This window comes from Heloderma suspectum, chromosome 5 (genome assembly GCF_057233095.1).
Source record: "Heloderma suspectum isolate Gila_16-S chromosome 5, 16-S_ref, whole genome shotgun sequence".
NCBI classification, from domain to species: Eukaryota; Metazoa; Chordata; class Lepidosauria; order Squamata; family Helodermatidae; genus Heloderma; species Heloderma suspectum.
This window is the reverse complement of record NC_139462.1, coordinates 209,483,224-209,511,020: the sequence shown is the minus strand read 5'-3', so window position 1 is coordinate 209,511,020 and position 27,797 is coordinate 209,483,224. Positions and strand designations below refer to the sequence as shown.

The window sequence follows — 27,797 nt, the reverse complement described above, 5'->3', positions numbered from 1 at the left end:
TTATGCCCTCTCTTTCCCTCTCTCTGTGTCCCTCCCTTCGGCTTCCTCCTTCACCATTTCCAGGGGACGCCGCGTACGATGTCGCCGTCGGCATGTCATGTTCCGGTGCTCCCCAGCAACACCCCCCCCCTTCGCTGAGCCCCTCGTGCGCTTCTTTCCTCGCCGTGTGCGTTTGTACGTGTGCGCCTGTATGTACTGAGAGCGCGATCTCATGTATATACCCGTGTGGTTCTAAACAGCACAGACCTGTGGGTTAGATCCGGACTAAGTGAGGCATGCCTTAGCCTTATTAGGAACAGAGGAAGCTGCCTGATACTGAGTCAGGCCATCGGTCCCTCTAGCTCGGGGTTGTTGACGCTGACTGGCAGCAGCTCTCCCGGGTTTCAGGCGGGATTTTTTCCAGCCCTTTTGTTGTTGTTCAGTCGTGTCCGACTCTTCGTGACCCCATGGGCCATAGCACGCCAGGCCTTCCTGCCCTGCGCTCTCTCCCGGAGCGTGCTCAAGTTCATATTCATTGCATCGGTGATGCTATCTAGCCATCTCATTCTCCGCCGTCCCCTTCTCCTTTTGCCTTCCGTCTTTCCCAGCATCAGGGTCTTTTCCAGGGAGTTTTCTCTTCGCATTAGGTGGCCAAAATATTTGAGCTTCAGCTTGGGTATCTGTCCTTCCAATGAGTACACTGGGGATCCAACCTGGGACCATCTGCATGCAAAGCAGGTGCTCTGCCATTGAGCTACAGCTCCTTCCCTGAAATCTGTGGGTCTTAAAGCATAGGTAACTTAGCCTGAGAGGTTGAGATGGCTAGATAGCATCACTGATGCAATGCATATGAACTTGAGCACACTCTGGGAGAGAGCGGAGGACAGGAAGGCGTGGCGTGCTGTGGTCCATGGGGTCACGAAGAGTCGGACACAACTTAATGACTGAACTACTACTTAGCCTGGGTCCAGTCTTATGTGTCTGTGTGAAAACATCTGAACAGTATTACATTCAAGCAGGCTCTGGATCCTGCACTTACAGACCCTTGTTTCTATTTCAGACATAGCAAGTCAGTCTAAAAAAATGTGTGTGTCATGGCTGACAAAATGCAGGGAGGATTAATGTTATTTAGCTCAGTGTTCCAGCTTCCACCTTCATCAGTGACACTGTTGGAGTTTAGACTGGGTATATTGTGAGTGAAGGTGAGGATACTTAGAATACTGAGAAAGGAAAATCCAATTTATTTGTAATAGAACCTTTGCAAATGTGTATATTACTTTTTCTTTATCTCAGCAAACCAAGGTGGTCTCATTATGCCAACTGATGCTCACTGTGAAAATGGGATTTCTTCTATCCAAAATGCATCAGGAAAAATGTCAACTGAAGTTTGGCCCGTAGAACTAAGTTAATCTGCAACAAATTGAAAATTACCTCAAGCCATGAACTTTAAAAACATTTTTCCGCAGAGGCTTTCTTCTTGTTGCTGACTGTAATATCCACCAGGCATTTATTCTATTCAGAAGTTCTCGCCTCCACAATGATAAAGAACATACTAACAATGAACACCATATTCCTGTTGTAGTAGTCCTTGTAAGTAACAAGACAGTTAGTTTACAATACTCTGAAAAAAGCACCAAAGACCCTCCTTTTATTGCTTTCCCACACCCTCCAAATCTGCGGAAATCACTCATCAAACCTGAAATAAAGCTATCTTCATTTTTGGATCACATCATAGTAGATACAATCATATTACCTGTATTCCAGGGAATTAACTAAATATCATCTGCAATGTAATATATGCTATAGAATACAAACACTCGGCTGCCATGTGCTGTGTATCACTAATACAACTACAGTCATAAGTCAGCAACTGAAACTAAAAAGCTTTAACAGGGCATTTTAATTTAGATGGCCACAATCTATATTTTTTACAACAAAAACAAGGCTAGGAGACCAGAAGCAAGATAGAAATTGGGGCTATACAGACTGAACATGGTGTTAACCATGGTGTTAACCTGGATTGTAATACTAACATTTATCCTTTGAATGCTTTTTAAAATCTCTAGCAACTAAATATCCTAAGTCTTCTCTGCCGCCTTAAAATTGTCACCTTGGCTTGTTCCTGGTAAACCAGTTTCTGGTTTGAAATCCATCTCTCACTGCTGAAGGAAGAAGCTAAAACACTTAACTGTAATCCTAAGTATATTTTACTTGAGTCAGTCACACATTTTTATATAATGTAAACAACATCTGAGGAGCCCACAGGCCAGTCATCCCTGTTTTAGATCTAAGAAGCAAGACAGTTCTGAAGTTCATGTGAGTAAAATGGCTCTGAGTAAGAAAGGTATGCAACTGTAAGGTAGTGTTAACACACAGTTGCCTAAGGGTGGAATGCTGTAATCAATTCATTAGAAAGCTTTAACTTTCTGATCTGTAGTCACCTGTATCTCAGAAATTCCTTATTCATTTTAAATATTAGTCAAAGAAAATTAACTTATTTCTGTTTGCCTTAAATAGTAGTAAATGTTGATTTACCACTGACCATTTTCATTGTCTATTCTGCTGCTGTCATATACTTCTGAGTATTTTCTCCCTGTTTGCCTTAGTTTCTTCCTTTCTCTGCATTCTGGAAATATTTATACACTTTTGTCTGGAATCACACAGGACAGTGGGTTGGATCCCAATGTAGGCATACTTAGAGCAGACTCACTGAAATCAATGGGCCATTGTGTTGATGAGACTGAAATAAGAAACCCCTGATCTGCTCTGGACATCAAACACAGTTAAGGCTAGCCAAGTCATCTTGAACTTTTAAGAAAGGCAGGATATAAATGTTTGAAATAAACAATAAATAACCGGAGTTCCTGTTTAACCAGGATTTGAAACCAACCATTATGGTAGGAGTAGGGAATTCATTCCAAGGGTGGTGGAAGCAAGTTCACGCTTCTCTGTCTAGCTCGGATCTCTTAATGACTGTTAAGGGGGAGCCTGTTTTAGGCTGCACTGGCCCCTCATGTCCAGTAATGAAGGTGCTAACTGTGCTTACTTAAAAGTAGTTTTGTACAATTTAAGTGCAAACTACGTAAGCTCAGTTCACGTTTTCTGTTTTGTTTCCTACGTAAATGCAGTTTCATTGGCTTCTCTGTTGGTGTCTGTTAAACACCTGAAAGCTCAAAACTGTTCATTGGATTTCCAGGTAAATGGAAACAATTCAGCTACTTTTTCTGGGCTTCATGCTATTTTGTATACTTTCTTGAGATACTTCAGTACCTGACTAGTCTGAAATTGACTTGATCTCTTCCCATGAAGTTTTCCTCCATGAATCAGGATGCTTGTATGAGTGGTCTGTAATTCATTCTCATGCTCACCATTTGTAATATACATGACAGCAATGGAGATCACATAATTTAAAGACCAATTGCCAAGTGGAATATTGCACTTTGCAAGGGAAGTACTGTAAAGCATCAGTAGCAAAAGCTGCTGAGAGTACCAGCAGAAGTAGGGCCTTTGTAATCATGCAGATTGTTCGGAGGGCAAAAGTTTAGACATTATATATAAGCAAAAGTGTTCAAAGAAACAGAGTTGAGTAATATGTTCACATCTTACAGCCAACCTTACTTTAGTCTGAAACTAATATGTTTGGATTTTTCTTTTTTGCAGATCACTACTAACGTCCCACCATGTCCTTGAAACCACGAGTAGTTGATTTTGATGAAACATGGAACAAGCTTCTTACAACCATTAAAGCTGTTGTTATGTTGGATTATGTTGAAAGAGCAACATGGAATGACCGCTTCTCGTATCCTTTCAGTAGAAGGTGGACTCAGATCAGTGTATGCTTATACATCTTGCTGTTATTGATTATGCATAACCTTTCACAAATTTGGGCCTCGTATAAGGCCAGTGGAAATAAAATGTCTTCAGTGACCCCCATTTTTAATTAGCTCTACAGAAGTGATGTCCTGCTGTTTTAAATGAGCAAAGTCTAGATTGAACACTTGGTAAGAACTGTAAGCTATGGGGGATAAATATCATCTTAGTACACTGAATTCAGTAGATAGCTGTGTGGCATATAGCTTATTCGCCCTGAATAAACAAGCTAAAGTTCGTAGCAAACAAACCAACAATTCAAGTAGCATTTTTAGCCTCTTCTGAATTCAACTTTAGTGCAGTTCCATCAGTAAACATCAAGCAGAGTTAAAAATGTTTTTTTTTCTGATGCTAAATTTTGATTGGCTATGACAGCAGAGAGCTTGAGGACTGGTTTGCTCTGGAAGAAAGGATAGCAATTTGGCTTCCATGTCCTTAGTATTTTTAGAGACTATGGCAATCTTTTCCTGAGCAGCAGTTCAACAAAAGGCCTGTTGTCTGTGCACTTTGCAATATGAGCTGTGTAAGCTGGATGTAACCCATCGCTGTGTGTGTGTGTGTGTGTACACATACACACACAGACATACACATGTAAATGGTGAACTTTTACTTCTGCATGATCTGGAGGACCCTGACAAGGAGATGTATGCTGCTGAATGAAGCAGCAAAATGCCACAGCCAGGTGATGATCAGCTAGATGGAATCTGTAAGGAGTTATTTGTTTTATGAATCAGTAGCAGAATGACTGTTCTCATCTGAACATTCTCCAGTAATGGAGAAAGGGAGTCAATTTTTTGTTTTCCCCATAATGGATGACCTTTTGGAATATGTAGTTGGGGTGTGTGAGAAACGGCTTTCCATTCACATAAAAACTAAACTCCCTACTCTAATGTAGCCAGGCAAATTGAGGTTGGGGGGAGGGCAGCAGCAGGCAGAATCTCTTGTATTTTACAGATAGTTACAAACAAATTGTCCTGTCTGGCAATTGCTGTTCCTTTGTTCAGATAGAGCCTGAATGTATTGATATTTGCAGCAGATTTTCATTCAGTTTTTAATTGGTATGCTTCCTTCTGGAGACTGAAAGGAGTGTAAATATGCTTAGGACACTGTGCCCGAGTATAAAGAAAAAAAGAGCAATGGAAAAGAGCAATGGAAGGTCACATGATACTTTTATTTAAAGCATTGACTTGCTTTCAGTTACCTTTTGACCTTCAGATCTCTGCCTGAACCCCTGCAGAAATCCGATATTTCTGGCACCCTCACAGCAAATGTGCAACATAACAAAAGCCTGTTACTAGAAATAATTGCATGTTTTATTACTTCATTTTAAAAAGTTAGTTTTACTTGTATTGCATGCATTAACGAGGGTACAAATTGTTCCCAAGCTTCCATTTATTTATTCAAGGTGTTAGGAAAGGTCTTTTGGTACTGGAGCTTTTTAAATACATTTCGGTCATCCTGCCTTCACTTCATTTTTTCTCCTAATAAGCTACTCCTGTTCTTTCTGCCCCTGCTTTTACTTCTGTGCATTTGTTGTGGATTTTTTTCCTAGCCATTGCTTGATCACTTTTCTTGAGATCTCATAAGATTCTTTGCCACATGATTACCATAATACCACTACTACAGAGAATCCTGTGTGTTGCTTTTAGAAACCTGAACCCCAATAATCAATGAACTGCAGAATCAGTGTAGTTTTGGATCTAAACACAGAAACAAGAACATCTCTGGGGGATTCTGCTTCATGTGTGTGCTTATTTCACAACAGGAATATCCAGCCAAGCTCTCAGCCCACAGAATGCTAACCAAGGCCTAGAGGAAACTGAACTTGAGCTGCAGTTATCTAGTAAGACAAAATAGAATTTGGGTAACAGGGTCAAACTCTGCATCACCAGGAAGGCAGAATATTCCAACAGGATTCAAAATTCAACTGAGCCCTTATCTCTCCAGTCAGTGCCTAATAGCTGCCAGAACCCTGCAGTTCAAGTGAAGTTGTAGGGAGTTTTAAGAGGCAGCACTTTGTCTTGGAAATATGCACTGAGTTGCTGTTAAATGGCCTCCAATTATTTACCCTCTATCATCTCTGGTGGAGACCCTTAAAAGAAGAGCATTGGGTAGTGGATGGGCCAGTTTACCTCTTTGCCTTTTGGGTGAGGCCCACAAAGTGCCCAAGCTCTAAGCTCCCACCTAAAGGTTTGAGGTCTGGTGACCTATTCTCATTCCCCTTCCTTTGTGGAGTTCGAGCTTAGATTCTATATACAGCAGGTTCTGGGGCCAGGAGACCCCTTGGGCAGATCATCCTTGGCTTGTGGTCATTATTTGAGGAATCACTATCAGAGGGGTGGGTGGAAAAATGTATTGGCTTTGTGAATCTTAAGATGTTATTGCAACCCCCAGTTAGGAATCAACTTCCACTTTTATGGACTTTGTTCAAAATCTGTGGCAATACCTGTATTGATTCTCATATTTTCTGTTTACAGTCGTTCATAATTTATTGGTCACCTTTACATTTTTCAAATATGACTGCAGCATTTTGTGTTTCCTGTTACTGTGAGTTAATCTTGATGAAAACTACTAGGAATATAAATGAAATCCCAGGATCATAAGAATTTCTCATAGATAGAAGAACAACATTTTGTAGTATTTGGAAAGACTGGCTTTATGGATGCCTTCTGTAGGCAGAATTTTACTTTAAAAAGAATGTTCTTACAACAGCTAGCTTCTCTTAACAGTATTTACTATTATTATCATTATTATTGTTTGTGTTGTTTCCTAGCTGCAGAATTGCTCTAGCAAAGTTCAAAGGCAACCAGCATATTCAAATTACAGTGCTTTTTCTCACAGCTACGTTAGCTGTGAAACAGACTGTTGTGGAAAATTCTTGCTTGTTTCAGTCTTTTGTATTTTTGGAGGCTGGGGGACGGGGGAATTGACTTTATGTATTGGATAACGAGTAATTATGATTGCAGGTGCCATTCACTTTTTTTGCAACAGATCTCCTCTTTGTATCTTCTAGAAGAGCATTAAAAGCGGGTGGGGGTAGGACTTGTTCTGCATATGTGGTATCCTGCTATTGTAGATTGTTTAGACTGCAAACTTTTTTTCCCTTGGAGGAGACTGTGTTTCACATATTGCCAACCATCCTTTCCTTAGTGATAAGCATACAAAGGAAAATGGAATAATGAGGAATGTCCTCCTTAGAAGCACAAGATTTATAAATTGAATATACTGGGCAAGACACTACTGCTTGGTTGTCTTAGATCTAATAATAGCCAGAAAGGCCTTTCTGACCTAAGCCTCTACTTCAGGGGTGGAGGACCTGTAAGCCTCCACTCCTGTCAGCCCTAGCCAGCATAGCCAATGGTGGGGGTGATGAGAATTGCAGTCCAATATCTGGAGGGCCATACGTTGCCCACCCTTTCTCTACTTGTATAATGAAATGTTATATTTGCAGCACAATCCTATACTTGTCTACTCAGAATTAAGTCCTGTTGAGTTCAGTAGGGCTTTCCTGGGAGTCAGTGGTTATAGGATTGCAGCCTTTGTGAAAGATAGAAAAATACGTACGTAACTTTGCTCTGCTGGTAAGTAAGTACTTCTTGCTCTAAACTTGTGCAGACAACTTTGTTAGAAAATGATGCTTTTGAAAGGTGTCATTCTCTTATCACAAATCTGTAAATAAACAAGTCACTGTAAATAATAATGGACCAGGTTCAACAGACTATGCATGGCATCCCATGAACACGCAAGTGCTTTTCAGGTCCCCATTTCCACCGCAGCTCCTTGTGGTGCCCCCCTCAAAAGCTTTTTCTGTAGGTTGGGGAAGGCCCTCCTGAGAACTGAGGGCCTCCGTTCTCAGTGCTGCAGAACGGGCTGTAGCTGGAAGAGAAAATCAGCAGAAACACTGCTAGTGTGTGCATAGGAAACCCAGCCATTATTATTATTGTTAAAAGATCTCATTACATTTTGAGTTAAGAAAACTTCAAAATACGTTTCAGCCTTGACTTCAAATCCAGGGACATTTATGCTTTGTGTGTGGCCTATCCCGAACCTCTGGGGGAAAGACTTTATATGGAAACTAAAATTTTTTTGGAAAATCATGTACGCCATTTGCACAAGGTAACTATTGATAGTATTCTTACACTCTCAAAAAGTGAGTCATTGCTTAGGTTTTTGTAGTAAGAGGGCAAACTTTCACTATTTGTTTCAAGGTAGGGAACCTCACCCTGTGGGCCAAATTCAACCTGATAGCCCTCCCTGTTTGGCTTGCGAAGGCATCCTGTGAAGCCCGTCCCCAAAGTCCAGCCCCTCAGAAGTGATGAGGGGGCTGGAAAATGGCTCCCACCTGAACTGCGGCCTCGACTGTTCCTCAGTTGGGGAAGGCAAGGCAGGGGAGTGAAGTTGGCTCAAGACAGGGGTTTGGTCGGCTTCACCTCCCCATCGCCTTTCCCAGTCATGACTGCAGCTCAGTCAGGCATTTTTTATCCCCATTGTGGTACGCTGGGCAGGGAGATTTAAACCTCCCTACTCGGCATGCCACAGTGGTGATGAAAATGCCCCCCTCCTCCTCAGGTGATCTGCATAGATCAGCTGTGGGCTAGGAAAGGGGTGTAGATGGGGTATCTGTGTGAATAGTGTGCCCCCCTCCTTTGCCCAACACACCCTCTTTGGCCACACCCACCGCTGGCATGCAGCCGCTGGTATATTTCCTTGATAGCAGTCTGGCCCTTGGTTTGAAAAAGGTTCCCAATCCCTGGTTTAAAGGATGTAATCATGTATTTTTATTTATTGAATTGCAATATAGGAGAACCAAGTAAATTTAGTATCTTCAAAACATATTTGACAGTTTATAAAGTAAAATTTATTATAGAATGAGTTCTCCAGCATTTCTAACGTAATTATTAGAGCATGAATCATGGAATTAATCTTTTTTCCATGTTTTTTTCCATAGAGAGTCTTGGACTCTGAAGAACAAGTACTGGTAATGTATCATAGATACTGGGATGAATACAGTAAAGGAGCAGACTATATGGACTGTTTATACAGGTAAATTTGGAGAAAAGGTCTTAAAATGATGATGAATGCAATAAAAAACTCCTTATGAAAGAAGTCTGAAACTATTGGAAGATTGAAACAAGTTAGAATTGGGTTTTCAAAGGTGTTTTGGATGGGATTATGAACCAGTTCACAGGTTGTAGCATTATTTAATTTATGGGTTTATTTAGTTAACAATAGAGTTAGATCCAGACCTAGTCATACTTGGAGTACACCCATTGAAATCAATGGGACATAAGTAATTATGTGAGCCACCCTGAGCATTTTATAAACTGAAGGGCAGCATATATGCATTTGGGTTGATTTCAGTCCGTCTAAGTATGACTAAGTCTGGATCCAATGAAATACAAATATGCTGCCCTTCCATTTATAAAACACTCATGGTAGCTCACATGAAAATATTGCAGATAGTGAGATCCTCTATACAGAATATAATTTTTGTTGTGTATATAATTGAAAACGTGATCTGATATAAACATCTTGGGATTCCGGTTTGTTGAATGTCTGTTTAACTGGCATTAAATGATCTCACTCAACTAATTCAGTTAATGTAACAGCTAAAGGGAAGAAAGGATAGCCCTTCCCCTAACCTTCAATTGCTGTAAAAACAAAGGTTACACTCCTAAGCATGCTTCCATGAGAGTAAACCTCAGGTTGTAATTCCATTTGGAGCAGCAACACAATTTCCTGGTGACACTGACACAAGCCTCTTCATCATGCAGATAGCTTTCAATATGAATGAGGCTCTCTGCGTGAGCATCCAGTGTTGCTGAGGTCTGCTTTCCATGACTGCCCACCTCAAAATGGAAGGAGGTCATGGATACCAGGCTTCTATGCAGTCAGCCAGTCATGTGGAGGGCCTGGTTCACACTAGAGCCTGCCCTGTGTGGTGGAAAGTCTTCTGGTGGCTCTTTCTGCTGGAGAAAGAAGTGGATGAGAAAAAGTGGCAGAGGCATTCACTACCCGTCATCCCTGTCTTCTCTTTTATTTTCTCCTGCTGTCCTCCACCCTCATGAGTTATGAGGCACAGTGCCACCACCATCACTCTGGAGGCTGCGCATGAATTGAGCCTGACCTGGCATTTTTGCCTTTTCCTCTCCCTTGGCCTGCCCACTTCCATCCTTCAGAGCCTGTCCCTCGACACAAGAGAAGAAGAAGAGAGGGAAGGCAGATGAGGATCAGTGAGCACCACAGCCGCCTCAGCTCACCCTCCTTGTTCTCTAGAAGAAGGTGCAGAGCAGGCCAACACGGCAGGTCAGAGGAAGTTTGGAATAGGAAGTTTGGCGGTTTCCCTGCCCAGCCCTAAATTGTAGCTAAGACTGACCACACTTTGGGTTTGGGCATAACAAATAGCCACGCTTGGTTGGAAATAAAAGCAGAAGCTTCTGGTCTCCCCATGGTTGCATCAGAGGAGGGAAGAGGTAGTTCACAAGCCTTAGGCTCGTTCATGTAACACAGTCATTCTCTTCTGTCTGATGCTTGCAGCTCTGCGATTTTGATAACAATATGCATTACACTACTTTCTCTCTCCAAAAAGTGAAATGCATTTCTAATGACAAAAATTTGCTTCAGAAAACATCTGAGTAAAAACATTCCCTGTTTTCACAGATACCTCAATACACAGTTTATTAAAAAGAACAAATTGACTGAAGCTGATCTTCAGTATGGTTATGGAGGAGTGGATATGAGTGAACCATTGATGGAGATAGGAGAGGTAGGTACTCTGTAGAAGGACTTTCAAGGGGTAAATATGAAGTGCATGTTTTTTTCTGTAGCCTGCCATTAAGAAAGTTCCTCCTATTTGAAATTGTATAGCCCACTTTGTTGGATCGATGCAACAAGCATCTCGTGTATTGTCTTCATAAGTTTTCAGAGTAAGACACGCAGTGCTTTTATTGGCTCAGTGAACCCAGACCACTGATGCATACTACTTACTCACAGAAATGAATTGAGATTGTGCAGTAGCTTGGTGGGATTGGTAGATACAGAAAGAAAAAACATGAGCAGCAAGTTCTGATAGAGGTGCCAATTTGAATGAAATGGCTGAGATGTGCAGCGCTGAATTGTTTAAAGTCACCCCTTCAATCTGAAACTGATAAGAATAAGGGCTTGTTAGACATTTTTTCTGAACCTGGTATAAGAAAAGTGATATTTGGGATGACATATACCTAAACTCCATCCTTCATACCTGATTTCCTCAAGTAGAAAATTAGGTCTGACCTCTCAGAATATTACTCCCACATGTACTAAGGAATCTGAGCCCTGTTACTCATCCCTGGGAATCACTTAGTTTTTACATTTCCAGTGAAATAAAGGATAGGCCAGGTTGACTGAAGACAGTATTAGGGCTGCTTCACACATTAAACGTAATGGGTTAGAGCCAGATTAAGTCAGTTGAATTTTGTTCCCACTGAAATCAGTTACATTATGACTCATTTGTCTCATTAACTTCAATGGGACCTAGGTTCAACTATTCTGGATCCACTCCAATGCTTGCTTGTGACAAAACACTTAGTGAGGAACCAGTATCAGAGAGCCAAGATCAGCTGCACTGCTCAATATGTATATGTGCAAGAAATAAGTATTTCCCACTGTGATGTAGTATTTAGTAGGGTATGCAGCACAGCCAGATTTTAAAAAAAGATTTTTATTTCTAAATACTGTTAATGAAACCAACATGTGTTTGAAAATAGGTGAATCATATTCATCAAGAAGGCTGGGTTTGGCTATGGCCCCCTGCTGAGTGTACACCTGCTGGCAGACTTCCATTTTTTGCTTTGTGATGTGTGAAACACCCATAGGAGACCAGCTTTTCCTCTCATGTGTATTCACTGATATAAGAATTTTTAAAAAGATAAATTCAGGCACTTTTGATAGCTGAGGCCAATCCGATGGGGTGCTAAAGGTCAATATTTTCTATGTTTTATCGATTTAATTCATTTAGAAAGCAATCCTATGATCCCTGGGAGAGTTCCCCCTCTGAGGCTGTAGACATTCCTACCACCTCAAGAGGGGAGATCCAAATAGGAATATTTCCCCCCTCTCAGCTCTCGCAGCCACCACGGAAAGCACTGTGGCAGGTTTCTCACCCAAGGTTGAAGCTCTGGCCTTGAGTGAGAATGCAAATCAGGGGACAGAGAGGGAAGTTGCTGAGGACCTGCAGGAGCCTAAAGCCTCCGAGGTCCCACCTCTGTCTTCGTGACTCCACTGGACGTGTTCAAAACACATCTAGTGGAAAATCATCTGAAAGGAGGACTGAGAAACAAAGATCCATCTGCCAGCAGGGTATAGGATGTTTGGAGCGCTTCGACGTTGAAGCACTCCTTGAACACATATAGGATTGCTCGGTTGTCTATTTTGTGCACTTTCAGTATACTGCTATCCTACTGTAGCCCTTAGAATAACTTTAAACAATTCTAAATGAATGAATAACCTGTGGCTGACATGTTTCTATTGTGCATTTGTCATGACAGCTAGCACTTGATATGTGGAGGAGATTAATGATTGAGCCCTTACAGGTCGTCCTCATTCGAATGCTCCTCCGCGAAATCAAAAAGTGAGTGCGTTCTTCGGATTGATTTTGGTGGGGGGAGGGGTAGTGTCTCTGTGCATATGTGAATGTTTGTTGAACTAATAGTTGTATTTTCTTAATTTAAGCAGAAATTGTACATGAGGCTGGTTTTTTGTAAAAATCGTGCGGTTTTTAAGTGCATTTGTTGGCAATACCTCCAAGGAAAACAGAATCTTCTTGAGCAGTGAAATCATCTCTAAAAGCAGGAAGTGTGTCCTAGCAAACATATGCTATTGGAGTGCTAAGAGTTGGTGCTCATTTCTGCTGCTTGCTGTAGAACCTTGAGCTTAGTCTTCTAGTGCTTTTGCGCTCTGGCCTAGTACATTTAAATTATTCCACTGCTAAATGGATCTCATGCTTTTAAGTTTATTTTGAGTTAGGCATTATGGAGTATTGTATAAACGTAAAAAAAAAGAAAGAAAAGAAAAGATTGACGTTAGATCTAGAATTCTTTCTGAAATTCTGAATGTATTACAGAACTGATCAGCAGTCCAAGCTTCAGCCACTTCAGTCAGTCAGCCTAGTTCCAGGGTAAGGCTCTGATTGGCAGCAGTGTAAAACCTTGCATATTCTATACCTTATTAGCAAACGCATAGAACAGCCAACCAGGTCTAGGCAACCTGATAGATTTGACAATACACTGATGTTTCTTTGTGACTTTGCTTAGATTTTATTCTGGCCTGAAGCTGCTGGCAGGCGTCATAGAATTTACCTTACGGCACCTGCAAAAAGCAGCCACTTAAGCCCTGTTTTTTGTGGGATTCTGACATGCTTAACTATGTTGTTGTTGTTGTTGTTCAGTTGTTCAGTTGTTCAGTCGTGTCTGACTCTTCGTGACCCCATGGACCATAGCACGCCAGGCCTTCCTGTCCTGCGCTCTCTCCCGGAGCGTGCTCAAGTTCATATTCATTGCATCCGTGATGCTATCTAGCCATCTCATCCTCTGCCGTCCCCTTCTCCTTTTGCCTTCAGTCTTTCCCAGCATCAGGGTCTTTTCCAGGGAGTTCTCTCTTCGCATTAGGTGGCCAAAATATTGGAGCTTCAGCTTCAGTATCTGTCCTTCCAATGAGCACTCAAGGTTGATTTCCTTTAGGATGGACTGATTTGACCTCCTTGCAGTCCAGGGGACTCGTAAGAGTCTTCTCCAGCACCACAGTTTGAAAGCATCAATTCTTCGGCGCTCAGCCTTCCTTATAGTCCAGCTCTCACAGCCATACATTATTACTGGGAAAACCATAGCTTTGATTAGACGGACCTTTGTCGGCAAGGTGATGTCTCTGCTTCTTACTATGCTGCCTAGGTTGGCCATAGCTTTCCTCCCAAGGAGCAAGCGTCTTTTAATTTCATGGCTACAGTCACCGTCTGCGGTGATCTTGGAGCCCAAGAAAGTAAAATCTATCACTGCTTCCATTTCTTCCCCTTCTATATGCCAGGAAGTGATGGGGCCAGATGCCATGATCTTAGTTTTTTTAATGTTGAATTTCAAACCAGCTTTTGCACTCTCCTCTTTCACCCTCAACAAGAGGCTCTTGAGATCCTCTTCGCTTTCTGCCATTAGGGTGGTATCGTCTGCATATCGGAGGTTGTTGATAATTCTCCCAGCAATCTTAATTCCGACCTCTGATTCATCCAACCCGGCATTTCTCATGATGTACTCTGCATATAAGTTAAATAAGCAGGGTGACAATATGCAGCCTTGTCGTACTCCTTTCCCAATTTTGAACCACTCGGTTGTTCCATGTCTGGTTCTTACTGTTGCTTCTTGACCCTCGTACAGGTTTCTCAGGAGACAGGTAAGGTGGTCTGGTACTCCCATCACTTTAAGAATTTGCCACAGTTTGTTGTGATCCACACAATCAAAGGCTTTAGCGTAGTCAATGAAGCAGAAATAGACGTTTTTCTGGAATTCTCTTGCTTTCTCCATGATGCAGCGAATGTTGGCGATTTGATCTCTAGTTCCTCTGCCTCTTCGAAACCCAGCTTGTACTTCCGGTAGTTCTCGGTTCGCATACTGCTGAAGCCTAGCTTGTAGGATTTTGAGCATCACCTTGCTGGCATGTGAAATGAGCGCAATTGTGCGGTAGTTTGAACACTCTTTGGCGTTGCCCTTCTTTGGAATTGGAATGTAAACTGACCTTTTCCAGACTTGTGGCCACTGTTGAGTGTTCCAGATTTGTTGGCATATTGAGTGCAGCACTTTAACAGCATCATCTTTTAGGATTTTAAATAGCTCGGCTGGAATACTGTCATCTCCGCTAGCTTTGTTGTTACTAATGCTTCCTAAGGCCCACTTGACTTCACTCTCGAGGATGTCCGGCTCAAGTTCAGTGACCGCACTATCATGGCTATCAGGGACATTAAGATCTTTCCTGTATAGTTCTTCTGTGCATTCTTGCCACCTCTTCTTAATCTCATCTGCTTCTGTTAGGTCCCTGCCTTCTTTGTCCTTTATCATGCCCGTCTTTGCACAAAACGTTCCCTTGAGATCTCCAATTTTCTTGAAGAGATCTCTAGTCTTTCCCATTCTGTTGTTTTCCTCGATTTCTTTGCATTGTTCATTTAAGAAGGCCTTCTTGTCTCTCCTTGCTATTCTCTGGAACTCTGCATTCAGTTGGGTATATCTTCCCCTTTCTCCCTTGCTTTTCGCTTCCCTTCTTTCGTGAGCTACTTGTAAAGCCTCATCAGACAGCCACTTGGCTTTCTTGCATTTCTTTTTCTTTGGGATGGATTTCGTTGCTGCCTCCTGAACAATGTTACGGACCTCCGTCCATAGTTCCTCAGGCACTCTGTCTATCAGGTCTAATCCCTGAAATCTATTCCTCACCTCCACTGTATAGTCATCAGGGATATGATTTAGGTCATACCTGAACGGTTTAGTGGTTTCCCCGACGTTCTTCAATTTAAGCCGAAATTTTGCAAGAAGCAGCTATATACAGTCCCGTTGACAGAATAAGTGCACAGTGACGATGTGTCCTGTATCTCTAGCAGCAGATTTCAGGGAGGTACCTTGGATTAACTGCATCATGCTTGGAAGTTGTTTTTGAAATGCTGACTTATTGAAGTAGCTCCTCTGCTCATATGAATTGTGTCCTTGTACTGGTAGAGGATACAATTTTAGAAATGAATTTTTGTAGATTTTTTTGACCATCTGAAAAATAATTAAGCCCAGAGGCCAAGTCAAGCTTTTCAGTCAATTTTAAGACTAGAAGGGGAAAGGCAAGACAAAGGGCCAAAGCAGTTTGCGCCACCTATTCACAGGGAAGTTATGAAGTGAGCTAATGCTCAGCATCTGAGGCAGAATTATTAAACTAGCAATCCCAATGGCCAGAATCCATAGTAGCTCATGATTAATTCTGTTTGCACAAGGGGACTTTAGACTGGTGTTGCTTAAACAGTAGCCCTCCATGCCATGTGCAAGATTGCTATTGAATCTGAGACTTCCCAAAGCAGAATCCAAGACTTCCCCAATACATAAATATCTACTTAGTATGCTCAACCAATGCTTATGCTTTTCATTAAATGCTGATAATTAATATATGGACAAAATAGTGTGGGTTGCCTTCCGCAAAGACATATCCTGCCGTTTTTGTATCTTCACTTTGTTTTGTTCCTTCTCATGTAAAAGCTGCTATTTGCTTCTTACTGTGTGTGGTTTGTGGTAATTTGTAAGAAGGGATCTTCGGGGGACCTTTTTTTGTGGCTTGTCCCTTCTAGCCGCTTGGTGTGCGTGCATGTATTTTAGGTTTCTCTATTGTAAGTGTAAAGACTTGTGTCTTACTCAGTGGCTGGATGATTTTGTCTATCTTGATACACACCTATTGCAGATGGAGACATAGAAAAGATGTCATGTTTAAAAGATTGCAGCAGAATATCTGCATGCGTTGCATCAGGTGCTTGTAGCTTCTTGCAGTCGCTGTATACAATCAATTTGAGGAAAGAAAAGTTCTGATGTAATTTCCCATGGGCACATTGGGCAGCATGTTGTCATCAAAACTGACACGTTGTGATGGCCAGAAAAGTTCTCTGTGTAAGAATAAGTACTTTGGCACAGACATTTCTTAATGTCCTAAACTGGTAATTTGTGGCAAACTTTAAAGTTACAGGGAGTTCAGAACTTACTGATAGGTGTAACTTAATCAGAACTGAGGGCTGATAACATGGAAGCTTGGTTCAATTTGAATTAGGGTTTCCTGTAGAACTGTTGGTTGTGCAACACTGGTATTGGGTCCAGGATACTCTGGAGCAAATCCCTGTGCTAGAGCATCGTTTGACAATGTTAGGATATTTTCATAGCAGCAGTTTTTCTGGGATGTGCTAGAAAGATTTGAGTACCCCACACCTGGCCCTTGGTAATCACTGATCAGAGTTCTACTTGTGGCTTTCGTTCTGTGGCAGTAAATATCTCCTTGTGACAACTTCACAGAGATATTAGATCAAGGTCATGCAAGTTTTCTGTTTGACATATCCAGCTGGTGCACCTAACCAAGAGGACAGCCAATCATGAGTAAGGACCCGACTCTTCCATCCGGCTCTGATTAAACCTATTGTTCCTTAATTATTTCTATAACTTTCTCTTTGTGTACTGCAATCATGTAAAGAGTAGCATAGGAACAAGTGAGAGACAAGGAACAAATATAGTTCAACAAGAGTCAATGGCATGGTGATGCCTACCTTGAGTATTTACTTTCCTTAGTTGTGATCCTATTGGCCTCTGTGTCAAGGTATAGCTGGAACAGATACAGTTCACACGTCATCAGCAACCCATGGTTGCAACAAGAGCATGCTTGAGTGCTGGTTCCCTCACGCCTGCCCACTCCCGCTGTGGTACAGTTGTTGATCTTGATGTCTGAACACAGTACTATGGGTTGTTGGGGGATGAGCAACCCAGAGTTTGAATCCAGGTTCAGACATCACAATAAACAACCCAGGGTCACAGCGCCCCTGGGTTGTTTATCAAAGCAGGAGCAGGTGGTCACGCGGGAACCAGCATACCCCTGCTCAGTCTCGCTGCATTTTCAACAACCCACATTTCATTAACTGTTAGTTGTTGACAATTTGTAAACTGGTCATAGTTTTGAGGCAGGCATATCTAACTTTCTCTTTCCAAAAGAAGTTTGCCCAAAGCAAGTTCAAATCTAGATTTTAAGTCCATTTGGGGTTTATTTTTCCTTAGGCTCATTTCTGTCCCTCAAATCCTACCTCTGCTTTTTCACTACCTGTTTGAAAAGGAGTAGATTGTAGGCCTGTTTGCTTTTTAAATGCTATGGGGTTCGTTTTGTGTCTTATTTTCACTCGGTTCAGTCTGGAGGGTGTCTGCTGTAGTGGCTACATTAGTTCCAGACTTTAATCTGCTTGACATAAATAACAGTGTAAGATTAGTGTCAGTTGGCAGCTATTAAACATCAAAGCCATCCTTTCCCCTCTGCTGCTCTTAACAGGAGAACCTTCTGATGAAATGTAATTGCCTTTCTCCTGGCTCCTTTCCTGCTGGCATGCACTCTTTTTTTTGCCTCAGATAATGTTGATAGTAATGTTTAACCTCAACCTGCAACATAGGACCCTGTTGAACTTTTGTATAGTATACGTTGGTCTTTAATATCTTCCTCTGTCTGCCTTTCTCTCCCTCTCTTTCTCCTCTCAAAAATCTTGTTAAAAAGAAAAGTGATGCTGCTGCTGGTGCACCCCACCTTAGATCAGGATGTAACTCACTTGTGGGTTGTGGTCAGGCATCCACAATTTTACTTCCTTGCTCAGCAGGGGTTAATTCCCCCTCTCAGTTGTCAAAAAGGACTCACAGAATCTTCAGCTAGGCTGTCAATTGCACTGCAGTTCAGATGGTAAAAGTAACTGCAGGCATTTCCCCCACTGTTACTTTCCTTATCTTTACCTTGGGCACAAGTAAGGCAAAACTCCACCTTCCCAACCAGCCCTCCATGCTTTCTAGAGGGCTTGAATAATTGATAGTGAAGTGAAACAGGGGCTTTGCTAGTAAGCCAAGCTGGTACTTGTGGACTCCAGGTCATGGCCTACCACTTGAAGTTCAATTTTCTATTCAGTTGCTCCATAAGAAGTAGCTCCCACCCTTCTGGGTTCTGGCCAAGGGATCCAAAGGTGACTGAGAAGCACATTACACAAAATTTTAACATTTTAAAAAGTTTCATTTTTCCATGTAATATGCATGTGTAGCATTACATAACCAAGAATAATTGTATTACTTGACAAGTAATTTTAATGCAAGCACACTGACAAAAACTATCTGGGTTGTTATTTTGCATTGACTGCAACATGTACTTTTCACAGTGCATAATTAAACTATGGAGTTTGCTGCCACAAGATGTAGTGATGGTCACCAACTTGGACAGCTTTAAAGGGGGATTAGACAAGTTCATGGAGGAGAAGGCTATCAGTGGCTACTAGTCATGGTAGTTACATATTACCTCCAGTATCAAAAGCAATATGCTTCTGTATACCAATTGCTGGAGATCATGAACAGGAGGGTGCTATTGCATTCATGTCCTGCTGTGAGCTTCCCATAGGCATCTGGTTAGCTACTGTGAAACAGAATGCTGGACTAAATAGGTCTTTGGTCTGATCCTGCATAACTGTTCTTATGTACACAGAGGGCTCTGAGCTGCACAGGGGATAGGAAATAGGGAGTGAGATCCAAATACTTTGTCCCAGAACTGTTCATGTCCAAGCCTTCTCCATCCCTGAAATAAGTGCCTATTAGCATTTTGTCTCTTCTGTGAACTTGGATAATTTCAAAAGAGTTTGTGTTTGTGAATGATACTGCTCACTATCATTGAATATCCATGGCTGAGCAAACTGCTTAGTCATTGAAAGGGCTACAGCATATGGGAATGGGAAATGGTTTTATCCATTTGTCTAGCTTGTTTTCGAAACATGGACGGTACATAAATAGCATGCATTCATTTTTCATCTTTCAGTGATCGTTGTGGAGAAGATCCAAATCAGAAAGTAATCCATGGGGTTATTAACTCCTTTGTTCATGTTGAACAGTATAAGAAAAAATTCCCTCTGAAGGTAAACAACCACTTATTTTTGTCTCAATTAATTGTGATAATTCATTGTTCCGTGCCTTGCTTTATTTGTACTTGATCAGACTTTCTCATTTTAGTTTTATCAGGAAATTTTTGAGTGTCCTTTTCTGAATGAAACAGGGGAGTATTATAAACAAGAAGCTTCAAATTTAATGCAAGAGTCAAACTGCTCACAGTATATGGAAAAGGTAAGAGGCTCCTATTTATGCATCAATTATCCAATGTACCTCAAAGAAAAATACATCAGTTTTTTTGCTTTTGGTACATAGTAAACTCATGGAAGGGAAGCTGTTCGTATTCTGTAAACTTTTATGATAGGGGAACATCACACCCCCAATTGCCAACCCAAAAGACAGAAGTGTGGGTAAACAGCCTCAGCCTGCCATTTTCAGATGTGGGTCACAGCTGGTTGTCCTCCACTCCCATGTCAACTTGCCCCTCCTGCAAGATAAATAGCTGACCCAGGGTTCTATGGGCACTATCCAAAGAGCCATGAAACTAGTCTTGTAAGTCTGGTGGATCTGTTTCTTATATAGTGGATCCCTGTGCTTCATGTCAAACTGATTTTGAAGGGAGTTCAAAAGCAGGTTGTGATATGTTATGGAGATGAGCAGTTCAGAAAAAGGTCAAAATTCCACCAGGTTAGCACAAGCCCCTTTATGAGCTTAAACAACATTTTGGTTTCTTGCCTATATATTAAAAGAAGCATTATTTCCTGTTTTCAACTTCATTATAAATTTATCACAGTTATAGATAGATGAGCTGCTCTGGGTTTCTGCACTGTCTGAAGTAGCAATAGCAGGGCCTTTTTGGTTATGGTGCCTGTGTTAAGAAACACCAACCTGGTGCAACTACACCAACATTAAACCGCCCTTCTCCAACCTGGTGCTCTCCAGATATTTTGTACGACAAGTCCCAGCATTCCTGACCATTGGCCATGCTGACAGGGGATGATGGGCATTATAGTCTAAACCGTCTGGAGTTTACCAGGTTGGGGAAGACTGGTTTAATGTTGGTGTACTATCCAGAACCTTAAACCACATTTTTGAAGTTATTTTAATGTCCTGGTTAGTGCACTTACATTAAACCACATTTTCCCATTTCACATGTTACAGGGAGCTGTATTTTAAACTAACCAGGATTACTAAAGCAGCCAGCCACATGGAGGGGGAGCACACAGGTCCAATAGTCTTTTCCAGCTTGTTAAACCATGGTTTAGCAAGCCAAGAATGAACATCCAAAAGGGCCCTTTAAAGATAATATTACTGATAAATGCATTAAGACTGTGATACTGTGTACATTTATTTGGATGAGGTTCCATTAGGGTATGACATGTAAGCTTGATGTGTCCATTTATGGCCTAGTCCTAATGTCTCAGGATGCAGTCCTGTATTTAACGTGAGTAGGAATACCAGGTGGTGGGTTGACTGGAATCTTATTCACCATCTTCTGCTTCTCTTTTTACTAGAATTCCCATGGTCCATGAAGGTGCGTTAAAGTTACAAAGCAAAACTGCATACTTAGGATCTTTTAAGGCATAATTAATCTTGTGTTAAGTGATCTTTACTTAAATGTATAAGAAATATCGTATTTGATCAGACCAAGGATCCAAGCAATAGCAGGATCTGTCCCTTAACTGCACCAAAAAGAATGGAATTGTGTTCTCGGATACATGGTTTGAGAAATGCACCCTTTGTGCCTAAATAGCTGCTTTAGTCTTTTTTTGTCTTTGTATTTCAAACATGAATGTTCTTTCTATTCCTAGTCACATTCTATTTTATCGCAGCCTCTATCTTGAAAATTGCATTTAGGTTTTATGTAGATTAAAAGATGAAGAAATGAGATGTCGAAAGTACCTACACCCCAGCTCCTATGGCAAAGTAATTAATGAATGCCAACAGCGAATGGTAGCAGATCACTTACAGTTCCTCCATGCAGAATGCCATAACATCATCCGACAAGAGAAGAGAAATGGTAAAGGCATGCTGCGTGCTGAAAGCTTCAGTGCACGTTAAATTGACATAAAAGTACTCTACCAACTAAATAATATTTATTTGGACAAATCTCTGCATTTATAACATTTTCAGACACATGCTTTTTTTCTAGTATAAACAAATGTATTGATCCAGAAGGGGAGTTCCTTGTGTATATCTGAAATGGGTGTATGTCATAATGCTCATCTGGTCTTCACTGAACTTAATGGACACATCTAATGTGGATGTGGCTATGGATCACTATCCAGTGCTATTAGTCACGTGCAATAAACCTTGAGTATAGCTGGATTGGGGCCAAAATGTTCACAGAAGCTGAATGGGCACCCTCTCCCTTTTACATTACTAGGATGGTCTATGGCTTCTCTTTGCAGTCTTCCATTATTTTTCTACATTAATTTCTACTTTTAATATATTATAGCTAAGTACCTCTCTGGCTACAATAATATATCAGACATATGCTGTTGGCAAAATCACCCAGGCAACCACATCCTGAGGCTTGGGTATACCATCCCTTTTTCTGCTGCTGGTAGAGTGAAGGCTGCGGAGAGTGTAAGCAGAGAGCGTGCTTGGTGTGACTAGACTGTAGAAATGGCTTTCATGCAGGGTTTGGAAAATTCCCCCTCCCTCACCAAGGACAAGATGACCTAATTCAAACTATTGAATCTCAGCCATGATATGAAAAAGCCTTTTGGCCGGGTATAAAGTGAACAAACGAGGAAGTCCTCAATTAACTATAGATTCCCTTTCCTTCCAAACTAGAAAATTATGATTAATAGCTTCAGAACAAGCTAAAATATTAAACCAACTTCAAACCATCATTTCTATCCTGGCTTTTCCAAAGCTGTTAACCATAGTTTCCTAGCTTGGATGAAATGGGAAACTGTAGTTAATTAAGGTCTTCTGGGTTGTTTACTTGTCTGAACCTGAGATTATGATGTATTATGCCCAAACAAGACAGAATTCTTAAGCAAACAACAAATGATCCTGTCTTGTTTGGCCACAATAAGCCATAATCCCAGGGTCACACATCACTTGTGCTATCCATGCTTAGTTTATTTACCCACTTGTGAGAGGAGCAAACAGGCTGCGTGCCTATTGTAGTTTAATAAGCCAGGATTCCTAGATTAAAAGTGATGTGCATCGCAGCCTGTGTATTCTCTTCATTGCTATCCTATTAAAGCAAAACTACCTTCAAAATTATTATGCTGTTTAAATGTAAATATTTGAGTAGTGGATTCTTGAAGTATATCCTGAAAACCTAAATCTTCCTTTATTGCAGACATGGCAAATATGTACACGTTGCTTCATGCTGTGCCAAGTGGCTTACCTCATATGATTCAGGAACTACAAAACCATATCCATGATGAGGGCCTTAGAGCAACCAGCAATCTTTCTCAGGAAAACGTAAGTTTTGTCTTCGGTGGGAGAGAATTTTGTGGTAGTTAATAGTATGGAGACATTGTTGGGAAGTTGTGTTCTTTGGTATAAGGTTGTCACAGTTCAGTAGCTATAGAGGCAAGGGAAGTGATATATTTGTTTACATTGCCACTATTGTGGCTTCATAACAAAAACCTTTGATTGGTTTCACAAACAATAGCAGTTGAGTGGTTTACAGTATATTTAAATCTATGATTATAGCCATGGCATGTGATCAGTATAAAGAAATGTCAGGCATATACACTACTCATGACCTTGCCTAAAAATGAGTACATGATGGTGCTCCTTGCTACTTTTCATCTGAGCATAAATTCTGGGAATCAGTAAGATTTAGTTGCCTTTAGTGTTCATGTATCTAGGAACGCAGTATGATGTCGCTTCCCAAAGCACAAAAAAAGTTTAAAACAAGGGATTTAATTGTAGATACTGCTTGTACCTCTGTTCTTGAATGACTGGCCACTGGCCACATTCACCACATTGTTTCATGAGATCCATGCAAATTGAGTTTCTTACTGTTAGCATATACAAATAAAATTGGTGATTTTTATTTTTTTTTTGTGATATAGCAAATGTGCCCTGGAGGTTGTAATATTCTGTTTTGCTTTTACACCACAGTAGCTTCTACTTAGTTCTCTCTGGCAAAATTACTTGACTAAAAACGGGGGGGGGGGGGGATGCATGTTTTTGCTATTGCTCTTTTGTATTTGGTAAATCTGTGATTTTATCCTCAGATGCCCACTCAGTTTGTGGAGTCAGTGTTGGAAGTACACAGTAAATTTGTTCAGCTCATCAGCACTGTTTTGAATGGTGACCAGCGATTTATGAGTGCCCTTGATAAGGTAATCCTAGTGAAAAGATTATGTTTACCAAGTAATAAGGAACATAACTTTGGATCCAGACATAATTGTGTCCTACTGGTTTCAATGGCTGTACTCTAAGTATAACTAAGTCTAGATCCAGCCTTTAATATGTGAGGAATTCTAACTGGTACATTGAATAGTGATGCTAAATAGCAATAGTGAATTTGGCCTTGCTTATTATTTGAATTGCTACTAATGTTGTTGTTTTTACTTATTTGAAACAAGATGGTGACCTGATATTTTCAAGTCAATTTAGAAGCATATTCAAATTGTATTAAAATAAGCTGGGTTTCCTTTAAAAGATATAAGTAGTCGACACATTCATGTTGAAGTACTGCACTAACTTCCTACACGCTTATACTAGAGGGGTAGGGGAGAGATCTGTAAATATCAGGAGAGTCAGGATCTAAAGGGCTGAACTGGTGGGAGGGGGTGCAGCCACCACTTTCTACTGCTCCCCCTGAACGTTGAGAGTCTTCTGGAGTAATCTCCAGTTAGGTGTATGGGGCTGGAAAAGGCATACACACTTGCACAACCACAAGTCTCACTGGATCCCAGCTGTAATGTCACCATATAGCTAATGGCTTTTTATTGGTGAATCCACAAACATAACCCATAATCCTGAAGGCTACAGGTTCCTTGACTTTCCATAGTCATCTGGACTAGCCTATGCATATGTTTCTGTCTCCATAAGCAACTATGTATCAGTGGGTTGTGTTTTTAACTGCTCAGATATGGGAAGAATATTATTTTTGTCACTCTGAACTACTTTTGGTAAGATTATGCTTGAAAAGTTTTTACTCCCTCTCCCTTGCAGTTACAATTGCCATACAGTTGCATATTTAAAATATTGCATAGTACCACAAATATTTTACAGTACCACAAATAGTTTACATTCATTTCACTGACTTCTTCCTAACTGTTTGTATACCTCATATAAATAATGAACACAGTAGTTTCTAAAAGCTTAGAAATTAAGTTGTTGACAGCCCTAAAATGCAAGTATGCTTTGCAGGCACCAGCTGACATCCTTAAAATATGGCAAATCCATATTCCCTTCTCCTAGTGTAGCTTGTGGCTAGCAGCAGTTTCTTACCTCCCAATATTGCCCTGCGAACCTTACTTAAATGCCCAATGTGGTCTGGAAGTTTCATTCTTGGGGGGGAAAAAACAAGGGTAAAGACTTGGTTTCTCATCCTTGTGGTTTGCACTAGTTTTACCAAGTGGCCAGTGCAGTTATTTTCTGTAAGCCTGATAGGTAAGTCTTCATCACTTTGATATCTGTACAACACCTAGTGTACTGCTAGCACTCAGTAGATATTTAGTAGTAGAAGAAAGCAGATATAAAGAAACAGTTTGGTCCTTCTTAAATATAGTTTCATTGGGTCTGGTTTAATAGAGCCTTCATGTGTTTCTTGGGAACCTTTTTGGAATTAACTCCGAGGTGTATGGCTAATATATGACCATGTGTTTGAGGCTGATGCTATGATGTCAATACACTTTCGTAAATATAGTTTTTCTTGTGTCCCTAAATAGGCTTTGACTTCAGTAGTTAATTATAGGGAACCAAAGTCTATCTGCAAAGCTCCTGAGCTGGTAAGTATCGAACACTTGTTTTCCGTTTACAAATATAAGCATGAAATTTATTCAGATAATAGCCTGTATGTCTTTTTAAAGGCCATTCAAAGCTAGTGCATTTAACTAAAGCACTGATATTAATGCACGGTTGAAGCAAAATGGGTTTTGCTTTGAGTTAACTTACAAGACTGTCGTAAGGATTACTGATGATGTTTGTGAAGCACATTCAGCTTTTGATACATCATGTTTTAAAAAAAGCATTAGTCATGTTACCCTTTTTTAAAAGATGGTGTTTATTATTTTAATCACATGGTTACTTGTCGTCATGATTATACCCTGTTGCTATTTAACTTAACAAATATTCTTTTTTTCTTCTTTTTTTACTTGAGCTGGCCAAGTATTGTGACAACTTGCTAAAAAAATCCGCAAAAGGCATGACAGAAAATGAAGTAGAAGACAAACTTACAAGCTTCATTACTGTTTTCAAGTACATTGATGATAAAGATGTTTTCCAAAAGGTAAAAAAAAATCACCTTTTAAAAAAAACTATTAGTTTAATTGTTTTTCTTTTCTTTTTTCTTGGAGAATATTTTTGAAAAACAAAAATCTGAACTTTTGCTTTTTTTAATACAGTTCTATGCCAGAATGTTGGCAAAACGGCTTATACATGGTTTATCTATGTCCATGGATTCTGAAGAAGCTATGATTAACAAACTGAAGGTAATTACTAGTTTACCAGTACAAATAAATCAACTGTAAAGTAACAGCCATTGTTTGCACTTTGCACTTCCTACTTTTACTAAATTGATTCCAAAGGAACTTCCCTAAACCTGCTTAAAGTCTTACCCAAGTTGGATAAGCTGCTGTTAATTGTGCTAATGAAATTATGTGACTACAATCCTCTGAGAAACGTCCCTTGTCTACAAATTTTCTCTAAGAATTAGCTAGAGGAAGGTTGTCATATTAAAAAAAAACCAGCAGGTGGTGCCAAGATGATGAAAGCTGGGAAATTGCAGCCCTTTCCATTCTAAGGCTGCCCAAAGACCATTTTTAAGAGACTGGGAGGTGGTATTTGTAGAGCTTTATTGCCTGCAGTGCACATGTTCATTTTCTGCCCAACCATAGTCTCTGGTGAAATGGTTCTGCAGGTTCCAGAGCCCATCAGGCAGTATCTGGGAAAGCCCAAACTAGCTCCCAGCAGCACAACTAATAGTGCTGAAGTCAGTGTTCATTTGGATACTTGTTGAATGGTGCCTAGGATACCATTGGGGTTCAGTAAGACAGCTCCTTGCTCCCATGCCTGGAGCAGTTTCAAAGGTATTCCTTAGTACTGTTAATGAGGTGGGCATATCCACTATTATCAGGTAACAAAATAGCAGCCCTGGTGTCGCTGTCTCTCATCCCATGCTGGAACAACTTTTGAAGTTTGCTTTAAAAAGTAAGTGCGTGCTTATCCAGTATTTACCATATAGTCCTTTTTAAAAAAGGGTTATAGGCTATTAACTCAGGGCAGTATCCAGTGGGGTTGCTCCACCTCCCCTGATTCCATTACATTAGTTGGAGTGATCACTTGTTCAACGGGGCTTTCATTGTCCTAAAAATAACCCCAGAAACAAGTGGAACCACTCTTTCCAGATTGGGGCAGGGGGGGTCAGTGGAGCTCTCTGACCCATTATGGAAACAAGCGTTTCCACTGGTTTCAGTTTATTTTTAGAAACACAAAAGCCCTGTTGCACATGGTCACTCCTCTGAGCACATGGGCACAATAGGATACTACTCTTAATGTTTACGATCTATGCGTGTACCTTAACTACAAAACTTGTGTGTTACTTTGTTTTCCAGCAAGCCTGCGGTTATGAGTTCACTAGCAAGCTGCATCGAATGTATACAGATATGAGTGTTAGTGCAGATCTTAACAACAAATTCAACAACTTCATAAAAAATCAGGACACCGTCGTAGATTTGGGAATTAGTTTTCAGATATATGTTCTTCAGGTATTAAGGCGCGCGTGTGTACATGTATGTGTCTGTTTCAGTTCACATAGTCTCTACACTGTGACCTGGTTCACATGTCACAGTAGCAATTCCTGGGTTGTTTAACCCAGGAATTGCTGAGGACAATGTGTGAACCCAGAAACTATGGGTTCAGCAACCCAGAGTTACCCCAAGAATTGCCCATGGTTTGTTGGGTTCATGTTGGCTAGTTTAACTCATAAAACCAGAATTTCTGGCCGCTCACATCATGAAACAGCCTAGGAACTGTTCCTGGGTTGTTAGTTGAAATCGGAAATGCCTTGTGCATGGTGTTCATCCTCAGCAATTCCTGAGTTAAACAACCCAGGAATTACCACCATTATGTGTGAACCAGGTCTATATGTGTAATGGTGATGGTACA

The 27,797-nt window shown here is 40.8% G+C and overlaps 1 protein-coding gene across 13 annotated transcripts in view; it reads left to right on the top strand.

Moving 5' to 3' along the window:
- Window positions 1-27,797, top strand: part of CUL2 (cullin 2) — a 55,282-nt gene that overhangs the window by 495 nt on the left and 26,990 nt on the right. For 5 of the 13 annotated variants that reach the window (XR_014792450.1, XM_084859213.1, XM_084859204.1 and 2 more), the window contains exons 2-15: window positions 3,640-3,778; window positions 7,863-7,965; window positions 8,798-8,892; window positions 10,510-10,615; window positions 12,375-12,457; window positions 19,420-19,516; window positions 19,611-19,721; window positions 21,345-21,507; window positions 22,807-22,931; window positions 23,696-23,803; window positions 25,361-25,420; window positions 25,792-25,920; window positions 26,036-26,122; window positions 27,245-27,397. Coding sequence is in view for 12 of the 13 variants with exons in the window: in XM_084859213.1 (XP_084715339.1) it covers window positions 3,660-3,778; window positions 7,863-7,965; window positions 8,798-8,892; window positions 10,510-10,615; window positions 12,375-12,457; window positions 19,420-19,516; window positions 19,611-19,721; window positions 21,345-21,507; window positions 22,807-22,931; window positions 23,696-23,803; window positions 25,361-25,420; window positions 25,792-25,920; window positions 26,036-26,122; window positions 27,245-27,397 (1,539 nt within the window). In the remaining variant the exon portion in view is untranslated. The other 8 variants (XM_084859211.1, XM_084859210.1, XM_084859208.1 and 5 more) reach the window with 6 other exon arrangements.